Here is a 23,507-nt window from a genome sequence, read left to right on the forward strand (position 1 = left end):
GTAATGATACAGTGATTTAGAAAACAGCCACAGAGTCTGTCCTTGCAGAGGTTATAAAATAGTAGAGAAATGTAGGGATAGGAATGAGACCTGATTTATATCAGGAGGTAGGGAAATGTGTGAGGAGGTGAGACTTAATGGACGTAAAACATAGAAAGGGTTAGCAAGGGAGAAGGTCAGAGGACGGTGTCACAGGCAGAGTGGTTGGCTCACGTAAGGATCTGAGGCAGGAGACAGCAAAGTTTGCTCGGGGAAGTGGGAGAAAGCTGCTGGCTGGAGTTGGTGCTGGGTGAGGGGCGAGGGTGAGGCCACCGGCTGGCGAGGGCCGGCATGCATGTGGTCACAGCACCATGCCGCAGGGTTCAGGCTTCATCCTAACAGGAAGTTCAAAGCAGGTGAAGCAGGTGGCAGGACATGCTCACATTTTCATTGAGGACCACAGTGGCTCCTGTGTGGACAGGGGGATAGGGGAGAGCAGGAGAGGGTGCGGGGGTCCAGGCAGGAGGTGATGTGGCTGGAAGCACGTGACATCAAGGTTTGCTGTAAATTAGTACAAAGCATCAAATGATAAGTATTAACGTTGTTAGACTTCCTTATTTTTCTACAGAATCCACTATGAACTTTATACATGTAATCTGGAAAGATAGCATAAAACACCTCTCCATAGATGGTACACACACATGTATGTACACATGTATGTTTGTATACAGGACATGTATGTATGCATACATATATCTCCAAGCAGATCACTTGGGAAATTGTTTGAAGTTTAATCACCTTTGCAGTCTTAGGGCTTTTCAATGCAAGTCTTCTGCATGTGTTACACTCCTCCACTGTATTCAGTGCTCAGCCAGACTTTAAAACCAGGTGACAGACTCATCTGTAGATAAAACTGTTAAATATGCATTGTCTTGCAGTAGTATGTTTAGATTATGCTGAATAAAAGCTTATGTAAAAAAAACATAAACACCCACACTGCCCTCTACAGCCTTCCTTAATCGAATAGCTCAGCAGCAGTCTCTCCTCTGGAGAGAGCTGCCTTCTCGCTGTAACTCTTGTCCTGGGTAGAACTCCATTTATACCAAGTTGGGCAATAATGCTCAGTTTCCTGTGCCAGATGCCAACTTCTGGAGCTGCCTTCCTTTGCAGGACTCCTGTGAAGTCAGCGACTGCTTAGACGGAGCTCACCTCTGTTGGTGTAGGAAAGTGTCCTTCACTGCTTCCCTCCTGGATGTCTCCCTCTGCCTTTATCCCTAGGGCTCTGGAGGAGGTTCCCATCGCTCTGGGTCTGCGCCAGGACGTGGCCCTCTGGCCGTTTTCTGTTTGCTCTGCAATTTCTCTAACACCGTCCTCTGTCTCTGCAGATACTAGCATTTTTACCACCTTCAGCCTCAGAGCCCCATGTACCTCCAAGTTTGTTTTTGTTTATTATTTGTTTGTTTGAGTCATTTTAAACTAGATAATGGACCTTTAGTCCTTTCTCTAAGACACTTTCTTTTTCTGACTTTTCTAGCCTCCTATCCTGGGTTTACATTTTGCACTCTGTCAGTGCATTTCCAGTGAACCATGTGAAGCTTCCAACCTACAAATCTAATCTCTGTCAAAGACCTTAGAAGTCAGGAGGTCCAGCCTCCTCATTTTTCAGACCCCCTGAGGTCTAATTCAGGCTGCTGAACAACAACCCTACACTCCTCCTTTTGTGTCCCACACTGGCCTCATCACTCACGCTACACTCCTCCCTGTGTCCTACACCAGCTGCATCAGTCACAATAGGTCTGTCATATCTCTAGGATCTATCTCTTCAGATCTCTCTCAAGAATTTTTCCTGTTTTAAATACGACCTTAATTAAAATATGTCTAAATCCAGTCACAAAATGCCACTTTGCATGTGTTAAGTCATTGCTATTAATTCCTTCCATGCTGTTTTACATGTGTACTTGGGAAAGACTGTGTTCTTTGTGTTCACTGTTAATGAAAAGTCATTGTCAGAAGTATATTGGTGCCCTGGCTGGTGGGCTCAGTGGTAAGAGCATTGCCCCTCGCACACGGAGAGCCTCAGGTTCGATTCCTGGTCAAGAGCTTGTGCCTCAGTTGCAGGTTTGATCCCTGTCTCAGGTTGGGGCACGTGCAGGAGGCAACCAATCAGTGTGTCTCTCACACTGATATTTCTTTCTCTCTCTGCCCTTCCCTCCCACTCTTTCCAAAAATCAATGGAAAAAATATCCTTGGGTGGGGATCAACAAAACAACAAAAAAGTATATTGGCTTCATACACTGTGGGTGAGAAGGACCCTGCACTGAAGCCCCTGCTCTGGGCAGTGTGGTGCCAAAGCACCACGTCCACTTGTTCCTGCTGCGAAAGTAACTCAGGGATTTGACATTGTTTCCACCTTGTGGGTGGCAGCCTGTCCCTGAAAAGATGTGAAACAAGCTCTCACTAGTGTGGGGTGGCTTTTATCTAAACAGACTCATTTGGCATTTATTGAAATATGTGCTGAGGCACCACCAGCCCCACCACCACCCCTGCACCTGCAGCAGGACTTGTGGGGACCAGCAGCTCAGCTTCTGTTAGGGCCGCACCACGTTCTTCGATGGGAGATTTGCTAAGCCTGGGAATGAGGACCTGCCGGGTCAGGGCCAGAGTCCCACAGCAGGAGCTTCATCAGGTCTCCATGCTCAGTTCTCACTCTCAGGAGTCAGATGCTGCTTTACTGCCTGATTAGTCTTGTTAGTCTGACTCACCTGCACCGTTGTTCTGCTCAGCAACCCCTATAAGAGCAAGGCACCGGTTCCTGCCTCTGTGGGTTTCTTGGTGTAGAGATAAATAAGAGGATGTGTGAATTTTGCCACAGAGGTAGGCTACTCTACCTTCCATTTGTAAACTGACTTCTATTTCTAATCACATATTACAGACATCTTTCCATTTAGGGATATATGTAAAGAATAATATACAAATATTCATGTTTAACGAATGCATAATAATCTGATCTGTTATATTGATTTTTCCTGATCATCTTTCCTAACCTTTATTAATAAACAAAGGTGTATAGTTTTACTTTTCTCTTTTTGCTATTATAAACAGGGTGGCAATGCACATTCTTTTATATGTATTTTTTTCACTGCTTATCAATATGAAAGCTTTACACATCACCTTGGTTCATGAATGTGGAGGTAAGTAAGCATTAGGGTGTCATTTAAAGCGCTACACATATATTTAAACTCATAAATAAATATATATGTGTGTGTATATATATATATATATATGTTGTATGAATTTCTTTTATATTTCAACCACTAATAGCAATACCAGCTATTAACAACTTGATTCTTTGTATGAAACAGGCATTGTGATTTATGACCACTATTTTATTTAATCCACAGAACAACCCTCCTTATCCATTCTTCCAACCACCAACCATATTTACTGAGCATCAGCCATGTACCAGTTATCATTTTATCTGCTCTCATGGAACTTATAGTTTACTGGAGAAAATGGCCAATAGGCCTGTAAACAAATATATTTAATATAATGCTGGATAGTGACAAATGTCTGTCTGTGGGATAGGCTCTATTTTACTTTCTAACCCGTGTCTTACATATGGGGAAACTGAGGCTTAGGAAAAAGTGCACTTAGGGCTTCAGCAGCTCAGGTAGCTTCGCAGCATGAGAGCCAAAGTCCCCACCTTTGTCAGCATGAGAGCTGAAGTCCCCACCTTTGTCAGCATGAGAGCTGAAGCCATTCCCCCTTGTCAAGCACATATCTGTACAGAAGCCATAGCATTTCCTGCCCAGTGTATGGCTGGACCTCTGAATTGCCATTGTCAGCTGTTATACAGGTGAAAGCTGTCAGAGAAGTGGGGATTAGGAAGAATCTGCTTAAATTAAGGACAAAGTCTAACAATATTGTTCTTGAATATATCACAGATATGAATTTTTTCTTTTTGTTTGCTTGTTTTTTTGTCTCAAAGGTGACTCTACCCACCAAAATACATTAACAGGTTAAAAATACTAATTACCTAAAATAGTGGACAATCTAAAATGCCATTAAGATATTTAAATATCTTGCAGGATAAGTCATTAAAAGTTATCATATTTTAGTCATATGTAAATAATGTTTATAGAGGCTATTTATGGAAATTGATATATGTTTTCATAATCTAAAACAAAGGTTCAGTTCCAACGAAGGGTTCTGCTCTTCCTCACCTACCAAGACGCCATTTTCGTTCCTATGGTCAACTTCCGATGCCCTTCTCCTCCAGTGCGCTCAGTCAAGACTCCTCCCCCCCACTTTCTCCCGGATCCGCTCCCTGTGTGGTACTGCTCGGAGCAGGTGCAGTAACGGTGCTGAATGCCAGGCCTCCCTATGCAATCTGAGGAAACATTTCTCAGGAAATGCTTTTGCAGGATTGAATTCCAAGTGATGCATATGCAGCAAATCATTCAACAGCCAATCACTGGAATGATACTCACCCTTCTGATCTCTTCACCTTCATTTGAATGATTTCTGCTATGTCACTATATACACTTGCAAAACCACTTTATAAAATTCAGCAGTGGCAGTTATCCAGAAATAGTAATGTTCTTACTAAAACACAGTGTGCTTTAAAAATCTACTGATTATTTTAGAATGCAAGGAAATGCAACAGTATTTGAAAATATTTTGTCAAAACTTTCTGAACTTCTTATATGTACCTTCTAATTCTCAGAGTTTTCAGGAAACTCAGATCTTGCCCAGTGATAGCCATCCTCCTAAGCTGGTCACCAGCGTCTGTGCTCTTACTCAGGATTTTGAAATCAGTACTGTTGCACTTCCTCAAAGAGGGAGAAACGTCACTTTCTCCTAATCTTTCTCTCTCCTTTGTGTAAGTTAATTGTGTGTTAAATAAGGTTCTTCTCCTGTTCTGATGATCAAAAAGCTGCAGCAAAAATTATTTCCTTGACCTCGTTAACTCTGACATTTGATGTTTTAATTGATACATTTGAAGGTCCTCGGAAGTGCCCCGTGGCTCACACTGACTCCCTCCTGATGAGGATGCGCTCGGTGGCCAGTGACGAGCTTCACGTGATGATGCAGCGGAGGATGAGCCAGGAGAGCCCCGCCCAGGCGAGTGAGGCGGAGCTTGCGCAGCGGCTGCAGAGGCTCACTATTCTGGCCGTCAACAGGATTATCTACCAAGGTGGGACTGGAGAACAAATGTCCTTGCTCAGATTTTGAGCTAAAAGGAAATAATTTAAGAGGAAACCGAATAGGTTTCCATACTATTAGAAGAATTTATTTGGAAATAATAGTCTTGAATAGAAGTCCATATTTCAATGTGTTAGGTGCTGGCCTAGATTAACTTTTTAAACTTTGAGATACAGTAGTCCCCCCTTGTCCATGGGGATGTGTTCCAAGACTGCCCCTCTACCCCCGTGGATGCCTGAAACCATGAGTAGTACTGAATCCCTCTATGTACTATGTTTTTTTCTTTACATACATATCTTTTCACTTAAGGTAGCACTTTCCAGCTTCTCTTTGGCAGAGCCGGGTTGCCAGCATCAGTACTCTTGAGCTTTAGTGCCCTGATTAAGTAAAGTAAGGGCGACTTGACCACAGCACTGTGATACCATGACATTCAATCTTGTAATCAAGACAGCTACTGACTGGCAAGCGGGCGCATCTGCCATGTGGATGCGCTGGGCAAAGGGACGATTCACACCCCAGGAGGGACAGTGGGAGATTGCAGCACAGCACTCGGAACAGCATGCTTTTTAAAACTTACGAGTTGCTTATTTCTGGGATTGTCCATTTAATATTCCCAGACCTCAGTTGATGATGGGTAACTGAAACTGTGGAAAGTGAAACCATGGATAAGGGGGGACATTGATAATCATAGTTTCACATGTAGTTGTTGAGAAATACTACAGAGATCTCGTGTGCCCCTTATCTGCTTTCCCCCAGTGGATCATGCAGAACACAAGGATCCCTTGTGTTGCCTTTTTATAGTCACACCCGCTTTCTTCCCACCCCCACTCATTCCATAGTCTTTGACAACCTCACATCTGTTCTTCATTCCTGTATTTTCATTTCAAAAATGTTATATAAATGGAATGGTACAGAATGTAGCCTTGGCTGTTTTCACTCAGCATACTCTTCTAGAGTTGTACTGGTTGTTACCTTTTTTGTTTTTGCTGAGTAATGTTCTGTAGTATGGACATAGCACAGTTTGTTTAGCCATACACCTGTTGAGAGACCATCTGGGTTGTTTCCAGTTTGGGGCTTTTACAGATAAAGCTACTATAACACTTCTGTGCAGGTTTCTGTGTGAACAGAAGTCTTCATTTTCCTGGGATAAATGCCCAGGAGTGCAATTGTTGGGTTACGTGATAGTGTGTGTTTTCTTCTTGTTAGGAGACTGCCACACTTTTCCAGAGTGACTGTATAATTTTCTGTTTCTACCAGCAATGTATGAGTGTTTTTTTTCCCCACATCTTTACAAGTATTTGGAATTGTCACTTTTTAATTTTAGCCATTCTGATATGTATAGCGATATTGCATTATGGTTTCAGTTTTCATTTCTATAGTGGCTAATTTCTTTATTTATATATAAAATATATTTAGAGCAACCACTAAACAGCTATGAAAAGAAGTGCACCCAAAAGCACTATAAATAAGTAAAAATGGGATTCTAAAAAATGTTCAAATAACCCCAAGAAGGCAGCAGGAAAAAACAGTAATTGTTAATCACTAAAATCAACAATACATCCCAAGATTTTTTTAAAAAAACTTCTCTAATTTATATTTGAGACAGTTGTCCCTCAGGCTAAACTCTGGAATCGGACCTTTTTCTTAAAAAACAAAAATCTTTATTAATTTCAGAGAGAGGAAGGGAAAAGGAAAGAGAGATAAAAACATCAATGAAGAGTCATTGATTAGCTGCCTCCTGCATGCCTTCTACTGGGGACCAAGCCCACAACCCAGCATGTGCCTTGACCAGGAATCAAACCTCGATCTCCTGGATCTTAGGTTGATGCTCAACCTCTGAGCCACACTGGCTGGGCTGGAATTGAACCATTTTTATCCCATGTACAACCTTGAATGACACAGCACATGAGAGAAGCAGCTCTGCACGCCCATCTGATGTGAACATCGCATGGTCTCTATGTTTGATTTGTACAAGAACTTCATGGCTTTGATAATTCTGTAGCTGAATTCATTTCCATTAGTGAAATAAATCTTTTATTTAGAATTCATAGCTTATATATGTTTAAATTTCTACATTGTTTTGAGTGAGATCACTTTCTCTAGTATATTCTACAGTTGATACATCTACACATTCATGCTGTGACCACTGAATCAGTAATTACATGGACAGTTTTTACCAGCATCATTACACTTTTAATGGGTAGGTATCAGTGATTTCACTAATTTTTTACTCTTTTTTAAATTCAGAGTTTAATCGAGACATTGTTGACATTTTAAGAACTCCAGAAAATGCCACTCAAAGCAAGACCTCAGTTTCCCAGGCTGAAATTTCTGAAGAAAATATTCATCATGAACAGATTCCCGTTTTCAATCCACTTCAGAAAGAAATATTCACATACCTGGTAGAAGCATTCAAAGTATCTATTGTAAGTAAATTAATTAAATGGGGAATATTCATTCACCCAAGAGGAGTAGAGGGTTGTTGTTTTTTTACTTTATTTTTATTGTTAACATTACAAGTGTTCCCATTTCCCCTCCTTTGCCGACCTCCACCCAGCCCCCACTCACCCTTCCCTCCAGCCATCACCTCACAGTTGTCTTTGTCTATGGGTTATGCATATATGTTCTTTGGCTAATCTCTTCACCTTCTTTCATCCAGTCCCCACTCCCCCCCCTCCCCTCTGATAGCTGTCAGTCTGTTCCATGTATCCATGCCTCTGGTTCTGTTTGGTTCCTCAGTTTATTTTGTTCATTAGATTCCACAATAAGTGAGATCATGCTGTATTTGTCTTTCTCTGACAGGCCTATTTCACTTATCATAATAATCTCCAGGTCCCTCAATGCTGTTGCAAAGAATATGAGATCCTTCTTCTTTATAGCTGAATAGAATTCCACGGTGTAAATGTCCCACAGTTTTTTTATCCACTTATCTACTGTTGGGCACTTGGGCTGTTTCCACATCTTAGGTATTGTAAATAATGCTTCAAAACATAGGGGTGCATATATTCTTTCTGATTGGTGTTTCTGAATTCTTAAGATATGTTCCCAGAAGTGGGATCACTGGGTCAAATGGCAGTTCCATTTTTAATTTTTTGAGGAAGCTTCATACTGTTTTCCACAGTGGCTGCTCCAGTCTGCATCCCCACCAACAGTGCACTAGGGTTCCCTTTTCTCCACATGCTCTCTAGCACTCATTGTTTCTTGATTTATTGATGGCAGCCATTCTGGCAGGTGTGAGGTGATATCTTACTGTGGTTTTAATTTGCCTCTCTCTGATGATTAGTGACACTGAGTATTTTTTCATGTCTCTTGGCCATCTGTATGTCCTCTTTGGAGAAGTGTCTATTCAGGTCCTTTGCCCATTTTTTAATTGAATTGTTTGTTTTCCTTTTGTTGAGTTGTATGAGTTCTTTATATATTTTGGAAATTAACCCCTTATCAGATGTATCATTGGCAAATATGTTCTCCCATATAGTGGGTCCCCTTTTCATATTGCTGATTATTTCTTTTGCTGTGCAGAAGCTTTTTATTTTGATATAGTCTCATTTGTTTATTTTCTCCTTTGTTTTCCTTGCCCTAGAAGATGTATCAGAAAACATATTGCTCCAAGAGATGTCTGAGATTTTGCTGCCTGTGTTTTCTTCTAGGACTTTTATGGTTTCTCTACTTACATTTAAGTCTTTTATCCATTTTGAGTTTATTCTTGTGTATAGTGTAAGGTGATGGTCTAGTTTCATTTTTTTGAATGTATCTATCCAGTTTTCTCAGCACCAGAGAAATGGAATAAGACAAAAGAAACTGTCTTATTCCGTTGTATGCTCTTGCCACCTCTGTCAAATATCAATTAGCCATAAAGACGTGGGTTGAGTTCTGGGTTCTCTGTTCTGTTCCATTGATCTATATCTCTGGTTTATGCCAGTACTAGGCTGTTTTGGTTACTATGGCCTTATGGTATAGTTTGATATCAGGTATGGTGATATCTCCAACTTTAACTGTCATTATTCATAGATGGCATGATTGTACCTAGAAAACGCTAATAACTCCACCAAAAAACTACTAGATCTAATAAAGGAATTTGGCAAAGTAGCAGGATACAAAATTAATATTCGGAAATTGGTGGAATTTTAAAAAAATATATGTATCTTTATTGATTTCAGAGAGGAAGGGAGAGAGACATAGAAACATCAATGATGAGAGAATCGTCATTGATTGGTTGCCTCCTGCATGCCCCTGACTGGGGATCGAGCCCGCAACCCAGGTATGTGCCCTGACGGAGATTCGAACCTTGATCTCCTGGATCCTAGGTCGATGCTCAACCACTGAGTCATGCCCGGCCAAGCAATTGGTGGCATTTTAATACATCAATAATGAACTATCAGAAAGAGAAACTAAGATAGCAGTCCCATTTACATTTGCAACAAATAAAAGTAAGTTACCTAGGAATAAACTTAACCAAGGAGATAAGAGACCTGTACTTGGAAAACTGTAGGACATTGAAGAAAGAAATAGAGGAAGATACAAACAAATGGAAGCATATACCATGTTCATGGATTGGAAGAATTAGCATCATTAAAATGTCCATACTACCCAAAGCAATCTATAGATTCAACACAATTCCTATTAAATACCATTGGCATATTGCACAGATCTAGAAAAAATATTCCAATAATTTATATGGAACCAAAAAAGACCCTGAATAGCTGAAGCAATCTTGAGAAAGAAGAACTAAATAGGAGTAGAGGTTTTATGTTTGTATTTTATGTTTTCAAAATCATATTTCTACTCTTTCACAGAGTTTTCTAAAACTAAGACAACTTGAATTTTTAATAATGGAATAATTATTTGCTAAGTCACCTGTTGCAAAAGGACTCACTTCATTCATGCACAGTTTTAAATCTGGGCCCCAAAAGGCATTTTCTAATATTGTAATTTACTAAGAGCAGCATTGGAAAGAATCCGGCTTTACCAAGTTCTATGAGAGTTTAAATTAATAACTGGTTTTTAAAGTACTTTTTGTACCTACTTACTCTTGAATGATTATTATGATTTATTGTAAAGTTTGGATCTTGGCTTAAACATACTCAACTCCTTCAAGATTATATAGAGAATACAGGCAAGTGTCAGGCTTCATTTATCATTGACTCACTTGGGTTTCTGTGAGTCACTTACAGTTGACCACAGGGACCAATGGGTCAGTGCACTCCATAGATACCAAAGGCCATTCTAATTCCAGCAGAACTCTGAAGTCACGACTCTGCCTGTCTCTAAATCTAAAGCGGATTTGGTGTCTGAGGTTCCACTTAGAACTGAGTCATTCGGTTCACACAGGGCCCTCAGGACCAGGAGTGATTGGAGAGCAATTTCCAAACCTCAGAGTTAACTCTGAAATGTACTGATTTCAGTTTTAGACCAGATACAGATCTGATCAGGATTGGGCTAGCCTCAGTGGGCCCGCAGTTGGAAGGGTTTCTTCGGTTATTTGTTAGGGAATACAGGTGGTCAATTTATATGCAGGTCTTACTTTTGACTATTATACTCAATATTTTAGTACTAATTCAAGTCTTTATTATGAATCCTTTCTCTTTTGTATTGCAAAATCAGTGTGGCCTTATCTACCATGGTTCTTTGATGGTTTTTATAGCTTTTTAAGTGGTTTACGACTTTAGCTTCTTCATCCATCTCTCCTTTTTTTAATTGTAGTAAAATATATGTAACATAAAATTTACCATTTTAATAATTTTTAAGGGTGCAATTCAGTGGTGTTAAGTACATTCATATTGTTGTGTGACCATCACCACCACCATCTCCAGAACCTTTCATCTTCCCAGACTGCACCTCTGTGCTGATTAAACACTAACTCCCATTACCCTCTCTGCCAACCTCTATAACCACTATTCTGCTTTCTGTGTCTATGAATTTGACTTTCTAGATACTTCATGTAAGTTATTATAATTCAGTATTTCATGCAATATTAGTCCTTTTGTGTTTGGCTCATTTCACTCTGCATAATGTTTTCTAGTTCATCCATGTTGAAGCATTATCAGTACTTCATTTCTTCTAAAGTCTAAGTAACATCCCATTCTATGTATAGATCATACTTTGTTTATCTGTTCACCCATCAATGCACATTTAAACACCATTTATGTGGATATATATGTCTTTCTAATTTAGACTATCTTTAAAAATCTAGAATAGATCATGTTCCATGATCATCTTTGTTGAGGTTAGTATATTATTACTTAAAAAGTCTGATCCTAATTCATTTCTGTTTTGGTTTAAGGGTTCAAATAAAACCAGTGGTTCCAAGCAGCAGTGGATGAAGATTGTATGGTCTTGTAAGGAAACCTTCCGAATGCAGTTGGGGAGACTGCTTACGCATATTTTGTCACCAGCCCACCCTTCACAAGAGAGAAAGCAAATTTTTGAAATAGTTCATGAACCAAATCATCAGGAAATACTACGAGACTGTCTTAGTCCATCCTTGCAAGTAAGAATCTCAGTATTTCATATGTAAAAACTATCAGTGAAACATCAAATTGTACAAAACAAGAACTGAAATTAAACTTTATTTTTATGCCAAATAGTATAAATATAGTTTTCTTACCAAATGTTACCTGAGGTCTTTCTTCAGATGCTCTACACCAGTCTCAGTTTCACGTGTTTATTTCCCATTCTTTTCCAGTGCCTAAGCTAAGGCCTGTGTATAGTTCTTACAAGATCTTTCATAGCTTGTTACTAAGTCTTAAAGTATTTTTGTTAAGTGTTTGGAGCATTATATTATTGATGAAACATCTATACTGAATAGCTCACATGGGATAATAGTACTTAGAGGCCATAAATCCAGGGACTAGGTACATTCATTTCTATTAGGTTATTCTTTCTTCTCAGCCTTTTTAGTGGGAGAAGCTGGGAAATATTTATCTTTTTAGGAAAACAAATAAATTCATACTGATACTTCACTTTTTCTTGGGTTGTATATTTGAATTTCTTTTTATTAAGGTTGATCATCTTGATTCCTGATGACATTAGCATACTACTCTGCTTCCTTTTTCTGTATCTGTTTGGAACATTTTCTGAGTAAGATGACCAGCCTCGTCACTGGAGACAGGCCCCTGAATGCAGTTGGAGGTTTCTGGCAGTTATTTTTGTTATTCGAATAACACTGTGGATATACCATGAATACACTGCATTTGTAAAAGCATCTAAAATAATTTCCTCTGCTTGGTTATGCCACCAACTTCAACTCACTAGTTAGGGGATTTTTTTTCTATTTGTTTTCTGTTTTAGCGATTCCATTGGGTTTTCTTTATTTAATTTCATGTTTAATTATGTAAAATGTCTACGGGGATTCAAAATCAAAATTGTGAAAATAGTACATTCTGAGCGCCATTGGTTGTCTCTCTGGACCCTTCCCTCATTCTTCCCCTTTCCCACAGGTAACGATCTTTATTTGGGTTTTACTTCTTTTGAACATGTAAGCACATCTGTACACACACACACACACACACACACACACACGTATTATTGCCCCCACTTTTCAACAGAAAGAAAGATAACGAATCCTACACACTCTTCTGCACTTCCTTCCTTCAGGTGACACGCCATCCTAGAGCTCCTTCCACAGCAGTGTACAGAGATCCTCTCGTACCTATTACTGTTGTCTGAAGCCAAATCCATCTGTAATTGGCCTGATTTTAAAGCCCCAGGTCTCTTCTTCGGCAGCTTGAGTCTGGTTAACTCCAGTATGCAGCCCCGCCTCTTTCCAACAGTGTTGCCTCTGTGCTGTACCCTCTTCACAGCCTGTGTGTTCCTGCCAACAGGCTGCTTTACTCCTGTCCTCACAGCCTGAACCACCTTTCCTCCCCTCCTGTGTCTGTCCACCTGCCCTTCCATCCATTCATCCACGTTCCCAGCTCACTGTACCACCTTTAAAACCTCCCTCCCTTTCTCTAGCCCACTCAGAACTCTTTCTTCTTAGAAACCTTAATGGAAAACTGTATTTTTACACATTTTAGCATTTTAATATTTTCTTAGGATTTGTGTTTAATACATTCAGTTCCTTAAATTAGTCTTTTGAGAGCTGAAAACAAGCCTTTTTAAAAAAAAAAATCTTTTTTGATTTCAGAGAAGGGGAGAGGGAGAGTCATCATTGATCGGCTACCTCCTGCACACCCTCGACTGGGATTGAGCCCCCAACTCAGGCATGTGCCCTGACCCGGAATCCACGATCTCCTGGGTCCAAGGTCAATGCTCAGCCACTGAGCCACACCCAGCTAGGCCAGACTTTTTTTTTGCCTTGATCCCCAATTACAGCTTTTTGAGTCCCAGGAACTACAGTCATTAAACGATGGTTCTGAGAATGTTAAAATGAGTTGTTAGAAACAACTTTAGTATCTAAGCAAATCATCTGTTATGTGGATGTTCAGAGTGAATAAAAACATTTCTGATAGTTTTTTAAGATGATTTTAGAATGTCATTGAATACTAAACAGAAATATTTTTGGAGTTGTAATAAGAACCTTGCCTTTAAGACACATATGTGAAAATATTCCAGTCATTTGCCATTTCTCTGTATTTTCCAACTCTTCAAGCCTTTTACTTGCAGAGCATCTGCTCTGTTTCCTCTCTCGGTCTGGTAGCAGCTGTCTCGCGACTCATTTAAAATGTTGCGTGCATCAAAACGAGCTTTGCTGTTTCCACCATGCATATGTTCATCTTATGCTTCTAGGAAATGACATGATGTGATTCAGCATGTTAATGTAAATATCACCCAAAATGTAATAGTTGCCAAGTCCATTTGTTGACATTTAATACTCTTCACAGTTTAAAATGTCATAAAACCAGTGCAGTCGGGCATGGCTCAGTGGTTGAGTGTCAACCTAGGATCCAGGCGATCAGGGTTCAATTCCCAGTCAGGGCACATGCCCGGGTTGCGGGCTCGATCCCCAGTCGGGGACATGCAGGAGGCAGCTGATCAATGACTCTCTCATCATTGATGTTTCTCTCTCTGTCCCTCTCCTTTCCTCTCTCTGAAATCAATAAAGATATATTTAAAGAAAAAAGTCATAAAGCCAAATGCAGTGATATTTGTATTAATGCAAATTCTTAAAAAGTAAAATTGCTCATGTTTAACTCGTTGGCATAATTAATGTCTAAATAATACATAGTGTACACATCACGATCAGGTGTAACTTCTAGAGTATGGAAGGACCACCTAAAAAATCATGAGTCAAAGCTTGGTGTAGGTTCACGCTGTGAAGGACAATTGTCATTGCCTTAAGTAGCAACACCCTAATTTTAGTTATAGGGTCTGTTCATAAAAGATTGACCCAAACCAACCCTTCTTGGACATTAACTGCGGAGGTCTCACTGGTTTTCGAGTTCTCCTGGGGAGTAGTGAATGCTTATAAGCTCATCCAGGGATAGCTTTTTGTTCTAGAGTTTTCACCAACATCTACCTAGCAGAAGTTGGAGGAGAAAGAATGCATAAGCAAAACTCCCTCATCTCAAGGTTTAAAGGGAAGTTCCTCTTCTGGTTAAGTTTTGCTCTGAGGAGAACTAGGAATGATTTTCCTTATCCCGAGCTTATTTCCTGCATTTCTGCAGCTAATCCTCTCCAGAGCCCTTTCCTCCAAAGCCTGCTTGCTGGCGTTTCTTTTCCTTCTTTTCCTCCCTCCCTCCCTGCTTCCCTGCCTCCCTCCTTCTCTCCTTCCCTGCTGCCCTTCCTCCCTCCCTGCCTCCCTGCCTCCCTTCTTTCCTCCCTGCCTCCCTCCCTTCCTCCCTGCCTCCCTCCCTGCCTGCCTCCTGCCCCGCCTCCCTCCTTTTTACTCTTTTTTTTTACCTTTTACAATGAAAATTTTCAAACCTACTAAGAAAAATACAATATAATGAGTACCCTATAACCATCACATAGATTTAACAGTTGTTAACATTTTTATCATATTGGCTTCATTTTTTCTTTTTCTGAAACATTTTAAAGCAGATCATAGAAATCATGACATTTTTCAAGACCTTTTTCTTATATAACCATAACAACATTATGCTTAACAAAATTAGCAGACTCCCCAGTGTCATCATATATCCAATACAGAATCACATTTTTTCAGTTGTCCTCAAGATGTCTTTTTTTAGCTTATTTTTTCAAACCAGAGCTAAGCAAATAAATCTAGCAATATAATTTATTTTAAATACTGTTAAATAATTTAAAGGTAAGAAATAAAAATTCTTTATGACTGAAAAAAAATTTCTTACTTTGTTTTAAAGCATGGAGCCAAGTTAGTTTTGTATTTGTCAGAGCTGATACATAATCACCAAGATGAATTGACTCAGGAAGAACTAGACACAGCAGAACTGCTTATGAATGCCTTAAAGTTGTGTGGCCACAAGTGCATCCCTCCCAGTGCAGCCACAAAGGCAGAGCTTCTTCAAATGATCAAAGAGGTGAGTCGGTGAAACATAGAAACAATTTTCTTAGAACATCCCATTGACTATAATGAAAGAATGATTGAAGGCTTGGTTTTTATTATAGAGTGTCATTGGTGATGAATTTGAAATACTCTTTTTCTGGCCCTAGCCAGTTTTCTAAGTGGTTAGAGCATCAGCCCAAGTACTGAAGGGTCCCGGGTTCAATTCCATCCAAGGGCAGGTACCTCAGTTCCAGCCTCAATTCCTGCCTGGTCTGGCATGTGGCGGAGGCAACCAATTGATGTGTCTCTCTCACATCAATGTCTCTCCCCCCCCCCCCCACTTTCTCTGAAAGCAATGGGAAAAATTTTTTTTTTAAATGGAAATACTCTTTTTCTGTATATTGCTTTTTCACCATGGGAGAACAAACAGGCTTGTTTAAGGAATATTTTATCCTTGCCGATCATCCTTACCCATTATAAGCAGCCTTCACAGCAGATTTCCACATTTACAAGCAAGTTGAAACCCACCCTTGAGCTGTGGGTTCTTTACCAAGGAAGCAAAATGAGGCAGCACGCACCTGCGCAGGCCCAGTGGCTCCGGCAGCTCTGCCGCACTCTCCTGCCCCAGCCCTGGCCCAGGCTGTGTGGAAACAAAGGGCGATTACAGCATTGTTTCAGTGGTTGATGTGTTTTAAAGTTCTGGTCTCCCGGGCACAATATTTTTCCTCCATTAACTTGGTTTTACAATTAGTTTATTGGGCTCTGAGCCAATGTTAAATAATAAGTTTTATATAATACAATATTATCTAAATCTTTTAGGAACAAAAGAAATATGAGACTGAAGAAGATGCGAATAAAGCCACCTGGCAAAAAACAGTTAAAAACAACCAGCAAAGGTGGGATTGCATGCATCGTGAGTCACGTCTTCTAGGGATCTGTTAGATTTCACGTGTACTTTCAGTTTTAAACGGTCACATTTTGATACACATGTAATATGGACAATCTTGTTTGTTTAGTCTCTTTCAGCGTCTTGACTCAAAATCAAAGGATATATCTAAAATAGCAGCAGATATCACCCAGGCAGTGTCTCTCTCCCAAGGAATTGAGAGGAAAAAGGTGATCCAGCACATCAGAGGGATGTACAAAGTTGACCTGAGCGCCAGCCGACACTGGCAGGAGCTTAGTCAACAGCTGACCCATGATAGGTAAGCGGAAGGGAGGGCGTTCAGGTCGTCTTGCATAAATATTTGCATGTTCACGCTAAATGCTAGTTTCATCCCACAACAAAGACTCATAACATTATTTCATTCATTTAAATTTTTTTAATCATTTGTTATTTATTTCATCTTGAAGAATAATCCTATGAGGGTATTTATTTTTCAATCTTGGGGGGAATAAAAGTAGAGAAAGGCATTAGCTCTTCCAGACAGTAAAATCTATACGTATTGGCTTTAATTTAAAGTATGATCTTCCTGCCCTGACCAGGTGACTCAGGTGGTTGCAGTGTCGGTCGTTCCACAGACCAAAGGTGTGGGGTTGGTTCCTGGTCAGTGTGCATACCCAGGTCGTGTCTTCCAGTCTCAGTTGGGCAAGCACAGGAAGCAACCAATTGATGTTTCCCTCTCTTTCTCCCTTCCTCTCTCTCTAAAATCAATAAAAACATATCCTCGGGTGAGGATTAAAAATAATATTAAAATAAAATATCTCTACAAAAGAATAGAGAAATCACTGAATAAGGAGAGTTGGGAAGCAGATTTTTTTCTAACTAAGGATTTAATAATATAATTTAAAAGAAGCTTCACAAATAGTGAAGAGGGAAATGAAAGTATAATTCTGTAAATTTGGTAACTTATTAGATTATTTTAAGTTTATTTTTCAGTTACAGTTGACATTCAGTATTATATTAGTTTCAGGTGTACAACATAGTGATTAGATATTTACATAACCTACAAAGTGATCCCTGCGTAAGTCTCGTACCCACCTGGCACCACGCGTAGTTACTGCGGTATCATTGACTGTGTTCCCTGTGCTGAGCTTACATCCCCGTGAGTGTTCTGTAACTGCCGTATTTCTTAATCCCTTTCATCTTTTTGGCTCACCCCCCCCATCTGGCAACTATCAGTTCTCTATATTTATGAGTTTCTCTTTTGTTTTTTAGATTCCACATATAAGTGAAATTATACAGTATTCGTCTTTGTCTGACTTCTTTCACTTAGCATAATACCTCTAGGTTCATCCATGTTGCAAATGGCAATATTTCATCTTCTCTTATGGCTGAGTAATATTCTATTGTATATATGTACCACATCTTCTTTATTCATTTGTCTATCGATGGACACATCGGTGGCTATTGTATATAATGCTGCAATGAATATATGGGTTCATCTCTCTTTTCGAGTTAGTGTATTGGATTCTTCAGATAAATCCCCAGATGTGGCATTGCTGGGTCATAAGGTAGTTCTGTTTTTAATTTTTTGAGGAACCTCCATACTATTTTCCATAGTAGCTGTACCAACTTACAATCCCACCAACAGTGCACGGAGGTTCCCTTCTCTCCTCTTCCTGAAAATACTTGGTGTTTGTTGGTTTATTGATGATAGACATTCTGACAGGTGTGAGGCTATATCTCACTTTGGTTTTGATTTGCCTCTCCCTGGTGATTAGTGATGTTGAGCATCTTTCCATGTGTCGACCATAAGATAAATGATTAGCATGTCTTTGGGGTGCTAAGACATACTAAGTGTTATACTCTAAAGCAGGGGGGAGGAACCTTTTTTCTGCCAAGGACCATTTGGATATTTATAACATCATTCACAGGCCATACAAAATTATCAACTTAAAAATTAGCTATGGGGCCCGGCCGGGAGTGTCTCAGCGGTTTAGAGTCGACCTAGGATCCAGGCAATCAAGATTCGATTCCCAGTCAGGGCACATGCCTGGGTTGCAGGCTAGGCAGCCGATCAATGACTTTCTCATCATTGATGTTTCTATCTCTCTCTCCCTCTCCTTTCCTCTCTCTGAAATCAATAAAGATATATATATTTTTTAAATTAGCTATGGGAAAAGTTCCTAGATTTATTGAATTTTGAGTCCTGCCTACGGTTGCCTTGGCAGGCCAGACCAAATTATTTCTCAGGCCATATACCGTCCACAGGCCAGACGTTCCCCAACCCTGCTTTAAAGCAAATTCCAGGTGAATGAAAGAAAGTAGAAGAAAATATATAAGGTAGGAGAAAAGAGGGTATTTATCAACTCTTTGATGGACAGATAACTTTTTAAGATCAAATATATTAGAAGAAACTACAAAGAAAAAATGAATGGATTTGAACTTTGTTTCCAGTGTAATTGGCAACTATGACAACAACAACAAAACGTGAACACTTATTTTCAGCAAATGTATCAGTTAATATTTTTATCATTTTAAAAATTCATAATGATTTGAAAGTAAAATATTAAGATCCCAAAAGTTTGAATGAGCGAAAGAGATGAATGTACTCTTCCCATGAGACAAACAGAGTTAATAAGCAGATGGTAAGAGATTCAGTATTGCTAGAGGCTAACTTGGTTTTATAAAACCTTTAGATACCATATTTTACCTTCTATGTTACAAAAAAGAATTTTAGGTGCTACTCTCCATGAAATGTGTCTTAGTCCTTGGTCAGATGGTTGGTGATTTTTGTACACTTTGACATGATATGTCAGGACCCACAAACGTTATTTCTAGCTCCGATTAGCCTGTTTAGGGATTCTGTCCTAAGGGAAATATTCAGAATATGGAAAGGCAATAAACATAGAGTGTTTGTCTTTTGCATTATTTATACTAGTGAATGAATTGGAAACAATTATATAATAATAATAATAATAATAGAGTTAAATAACATTATTATGCATCTACTCAATGCAGTATTAGTCAGCCGTTTAAACTGATGATAGTTAAAATTATAATGTATTCAGTGAAAGAAGGCAGGATATAGAACTTTGTGTACATAATAAGTATAACTGTGATTTTTAAAATGAAAGAAAATTACCACTGCCAGTATTTTGGTATGTTTAGGGTAGTAGAATTAAGGGTAATTTTTTTTCTCTTATTTCTAAAAATGTATTTAATATGATCCTACTATTTTCTTTCATTTAAAATACTAATTTATCTTAAGATCTTTTAAGAAATGTGATTTATACTATAAGAATGAACTAATTTTGTTTGTTACATTAGATAGTAGGCAAAATGGGATATGTAAAAAATTAATTTGGAAAATGGATTTTTCTCTTTAGTTAACCACGTTAAGCCCCTGTGTTGCTAAAGCACTCAGAGTGGTCGTCCACGTCCTTTAAAGATTTTAACAGGTGCAGGAAGCTGGTCCTGCTTGCAGGTGGGACCTGGGAGACGACGAGACTTTTTTTTCATGTTGTTCTTGGGTACGGTGCATCTGTATTCCTAACCTAATTGTATAAATAGTTAGGGGTTCTCCTTTTTCTTTTTTAACTGAATAGTTCAGTTTTGTATTTATTCAATTATATAGTGAGTTTGTAAAGCTACAGGCACTTCAGATTGCCACTTACAACACTGTTTTCTCTTGACTTGCAGAGCAGTCTGGTATGACCCCATGTACTACCCAACTTCCTGGCAGCTGGACCCAACAGAAGGGCCCAATCGAGAGAGGAGGCGTTTACAGAGATGTTACTTAACTATTCCAAACAAGTACCTCCTTAGGGATAGACAGAAACCAGAAGGTAGTAGTGGCTTCTTGACTCGACATATTATAGAGCAGATAACGGCGGTCATTCGGTAAAGATAACATGTGCTCTCTCCTCAGCAGATGTGGTTAGACCACCCCTCTCTTACCTCTTTGAAGACAAAACTCACTCTTCTTTCTCCTCTACTGTAAAAGACAAAGCTGCAAGTGAGTCGATAAGGTAACTTTGAATCCATAAGATGTTTACTCTTTTGTTGAAGGAATTAAAGGTTTTTAGTGTGTTGTGGTACTTTACTATTTATTTTAGTGCTGTGGTTTTAGGAAAGGTCTTAAACGTGGCTCAAGAGAGGACAAGGCTGAATGGCCAGAATCCAGAATGAAAAGACTCCTTCATAGGAAGGAGTCCTTGGACTGCGATCACAGTGCTCTTGCCCTTGTTTGCACAGATGTCTCTGTATTTAAGGGTCCTAGCAACTCTGAACTAGACAGCACTGCTGCGGCATCACCAGACAATATGTGCAGCAATAAAGGTTCAAATTCTGGGCCCGCTCTTACTGGCTTTCTCATCTTTGTAAGTCACTTACCTCTCTGTCAGGTTCCTTGTCTGTTGTTACACGAGGAAGATGGCCACACCCAGCGTGTCTTAGCATTACTGAGTAGTAAGTGGGTCAGTTTATCATGCCCATTTTATAGGTGAAAAACTGAGACTCAAAGAGCATAAGCGACTTAACTAAAGGATAGAGGAACTTTTCTGACTCTAAATCCCCTGTTTTTCCTAGAAACTAGGCTTCTTGTATGTGTCTGGAAAATATAAAATATTTTTATCGCTTCAATAACTGAATCCTGTATTCTGCATACAGGGCATAGGGGTTATTAGCCATTTCTAAAAGTTCGTCATTTTGTTCCTCTACCAGAATGTTAAAGAATGAGAGAATATTTTTATGTGGGCTTTGACAAGATATCTTGTGCCTACAACTTCTCTGCTTTGCTGAAATATTTTACTAGATAAAATAAAGCTTATACTTTCTGAAATTGGTCAAAACATTTCCTCCTAGTAATTTTAAGTATATTTTGACAGAGTGAACCGCAGATGCATCAGCGTCGCCCCGTCTAGAGAGACGGCTGGTGAGTTGTTATTAGGTGAGTCTCACCTAGGAGAGCTCTGTTCATGTTCGCCTGCCGTGTTTCCTCCTGGGTTGTCTGAAGCGTTGTTTTGACATACTGCCCTTGAAGGAGATGAGTTTTCTCTGGAATGACATTGGTGGTTTTGCCTTAACGTTGTGTATAGTGCATGGACACAAGGGTGTGAGGAATGACAGTTTTACCTCTGAAAAGCATATGAATAGCATTTTAATTTTTATAACATTGACTTTCTTTTCATGAGCATACATTTTTATATTTAATCATTCCATTTATTATATGTCAATTTTGATTTTAAAGTGAAGAATTAGTGGTATAATGATATGCCTACTGTTTTAACAGATATCCCTATGCATAAGCAGTATGTCCACCTTGAGATTTATAATTTATATTCTCTATTGTACTTCTGAGAGAAAGGAAGATTGTCAGTGCATGGATACCCATGTAGTTACATTAGGTGAGAAAGATTTTCCTCAAGATGTGAAGGAATGAAATTACACCAATTGGTCTCTGTTCCCTCGTATGCTGTAGGCCAGTTATCCTCAAAGCATGGTCCTCAAATCAGGAGCATCATCGTCACATGGGACTTCTTGGAAATGCACTTTCTTGGGCCCCAGCCCTGACCAGTTAATCTGAAACGCTGGGGTGGGTCCCTGCCATCTGCATTTCGATGAGCCTTCAGATGTGAGAGTCACTGCTGTAGGCTAAAGCCACTTCCCCCGGGCCCAAAGCAGACTGCACTCTGAGCTTGCGGGAGACCAAGCCCCACAGTCACAGCATGGAGACAGTGCCCTCCTCTGAACCAGTCGTGCCAGTGCTCAGAGGCGACCAGCACACGGTGCAGAGCCCAGGCGGGTCCTACCTTTGGGGTATATGACGTAGGGACATGTGTTAACAACAGCCTACGAAGCAGAAAAAATTGAGGGGTGATCTTTTCAGATATTTCTGCCTTACTGAGTGTTTAAGTCAGCAAAATAATTAAGAATTCCTCTTCTGATAGAAAATTTGGCTTACAACTTGACTTCAGGTGATGTGTGACAAAATAATATGCTGGTAATATGAGTATTGGCACCGTTAATAAGCAGTTTACATAGGATCTAATTCCCAGTCACCTGGTGAAATAGTGTCTTCTCCCTTCCTCCATCTTTCTAGAAGGAAACTAAGACACAAAGAAGTTGAGCAACCTGGCCCAGATCTCACAGATGTTGTTCACAGCTAGGTGTTGAGTGTCAGGAACTGTTTCATGGCAAATTCAAGCCATGACTCAGGTCATGCTTTTAACCATATAAGGTAAAGTTGCACATGCATCTTAAACTCATACAGTTATGTTTTGCAGGGAAATGCGGGATGTATTTTGTGGAAGATAATGCTTCTGATGCAGTTGAAAGCTCGGTGAGTAGAAGCTTAAATTTGCACTAATTAAATTCACACAAATTCCCAAAATGTATAAATTCAGTATCACCAAAGGCAGGTAGAGCTAATAGAGCTCATTTATTGTGACTTTATGTGTAGATTTGTCTGAAGTTCAAACACTTTTTAAAAGACAGTTCTGAAAAGGACCATCTCTGCTGGCTCCTGGTCCAAGTTCCTGCAGTGAGTTTCCAGGTCAAGTTCTAGTCACTCCTATCACCTCAGTGTTGTCCGTTGTCCCTCATCACCATCCTCAGTAAACAGAGAACCACTCCTGCCACACCCAGTCCCCTGTGCAGGGTACTTGCCTTCAAAAGAAAGGAAAATGTTGCATAATTGAATAACAAGTTATACTGATAGTCACATAGATTAGTAATCATAATAATTCCAATTCTTCTGTAAATACTGATACTCGGAAAATAACAAAAAGACTCTTAATTCACATTTTTGTATAGTAAGCTTTTTATTCATTTGAATTAGCTTGTATGTCATTAAAATACTGTTTTGAAATCCTTGAAATAGGAGAAATAAGACTTTGTTTCTGAGAAGTTCTAAAGCCAGAAATCCCCAAGGCTGTATTAAATGAGATTATGTGTGGTTTAATGTTAGATGCATATTCTTTTATTGATTGCTTTTAGAGAGGGAGGGAGGGAAAGGGAGAAACGTGGATTTTT

At 39.5% G+C, this 23,507-nt stretch overlaps 1 protein-coding gene across 1 annotated transcript in view; it reads left to right on the plus strand.

Annotated features, from left to right (window-relative positions):
* The window catches only part of LYST (lysosomal trafficking regulator), a 142,307-nt gene that overhangs the window by 75,208 nt on the left and 43,592 nt on the right, over nt 1-23,507 (plus strand). Inside the window, exons 28-38 of the mRNA XM_087828900.1 lie at nt 4,168-4,329; nt 4,985-5,176; nt 7,432-7,610; nt 11,465-11,671; nt 15,447-15,623; nt 16,409-16,485; nt 16,606-16,794; nt 20,175-20,320; nt 20,407-20,503; nt 21,362-21,423; nt 22,760-22,815. Coding sequence (XP_087685026.1) covers nt 4,168-4,329; nt 4,985-5,176; nt 7,432-7,610; nt 11,465-11,671; nt 15,447-15,623; nt 16,409-16,485; nt 16,606-16,794; nt 20,175-20,320; nt 20,407-20,503; nt 21,362-21,423; nt 22,760-22,815 — 1,544 coding nt within the window. The remainder of the gene's footprint in view (nt 1-4,167; nt 4,330-4,984; nt 5,177-7,431; nt 7,611-11,464; nt 11,672-15,446; nt 15,624-16,408; nt 16,486-16,605; nt 16,795-20,174; nt 20,321-20,406; nt 20,504-21,361; nt 21,424-22,759; nt 22,816-23,507) is intronic.

The sequence above is a fragment of the Miniopterus natalensis genome, chromosome 21 (assembly GCF_054644295.1).
Source record: "Miniopterus natalensis isolate mMinNat1 chromosome 21, mMinNat1.hap1, whole genome shotgun sequence".
NCBI lineage: Eukaryota > Metazoa > Chordata > Mammalia > Chiroptera > Miniopteridae > Miniopterus > Miniopterus natalensis.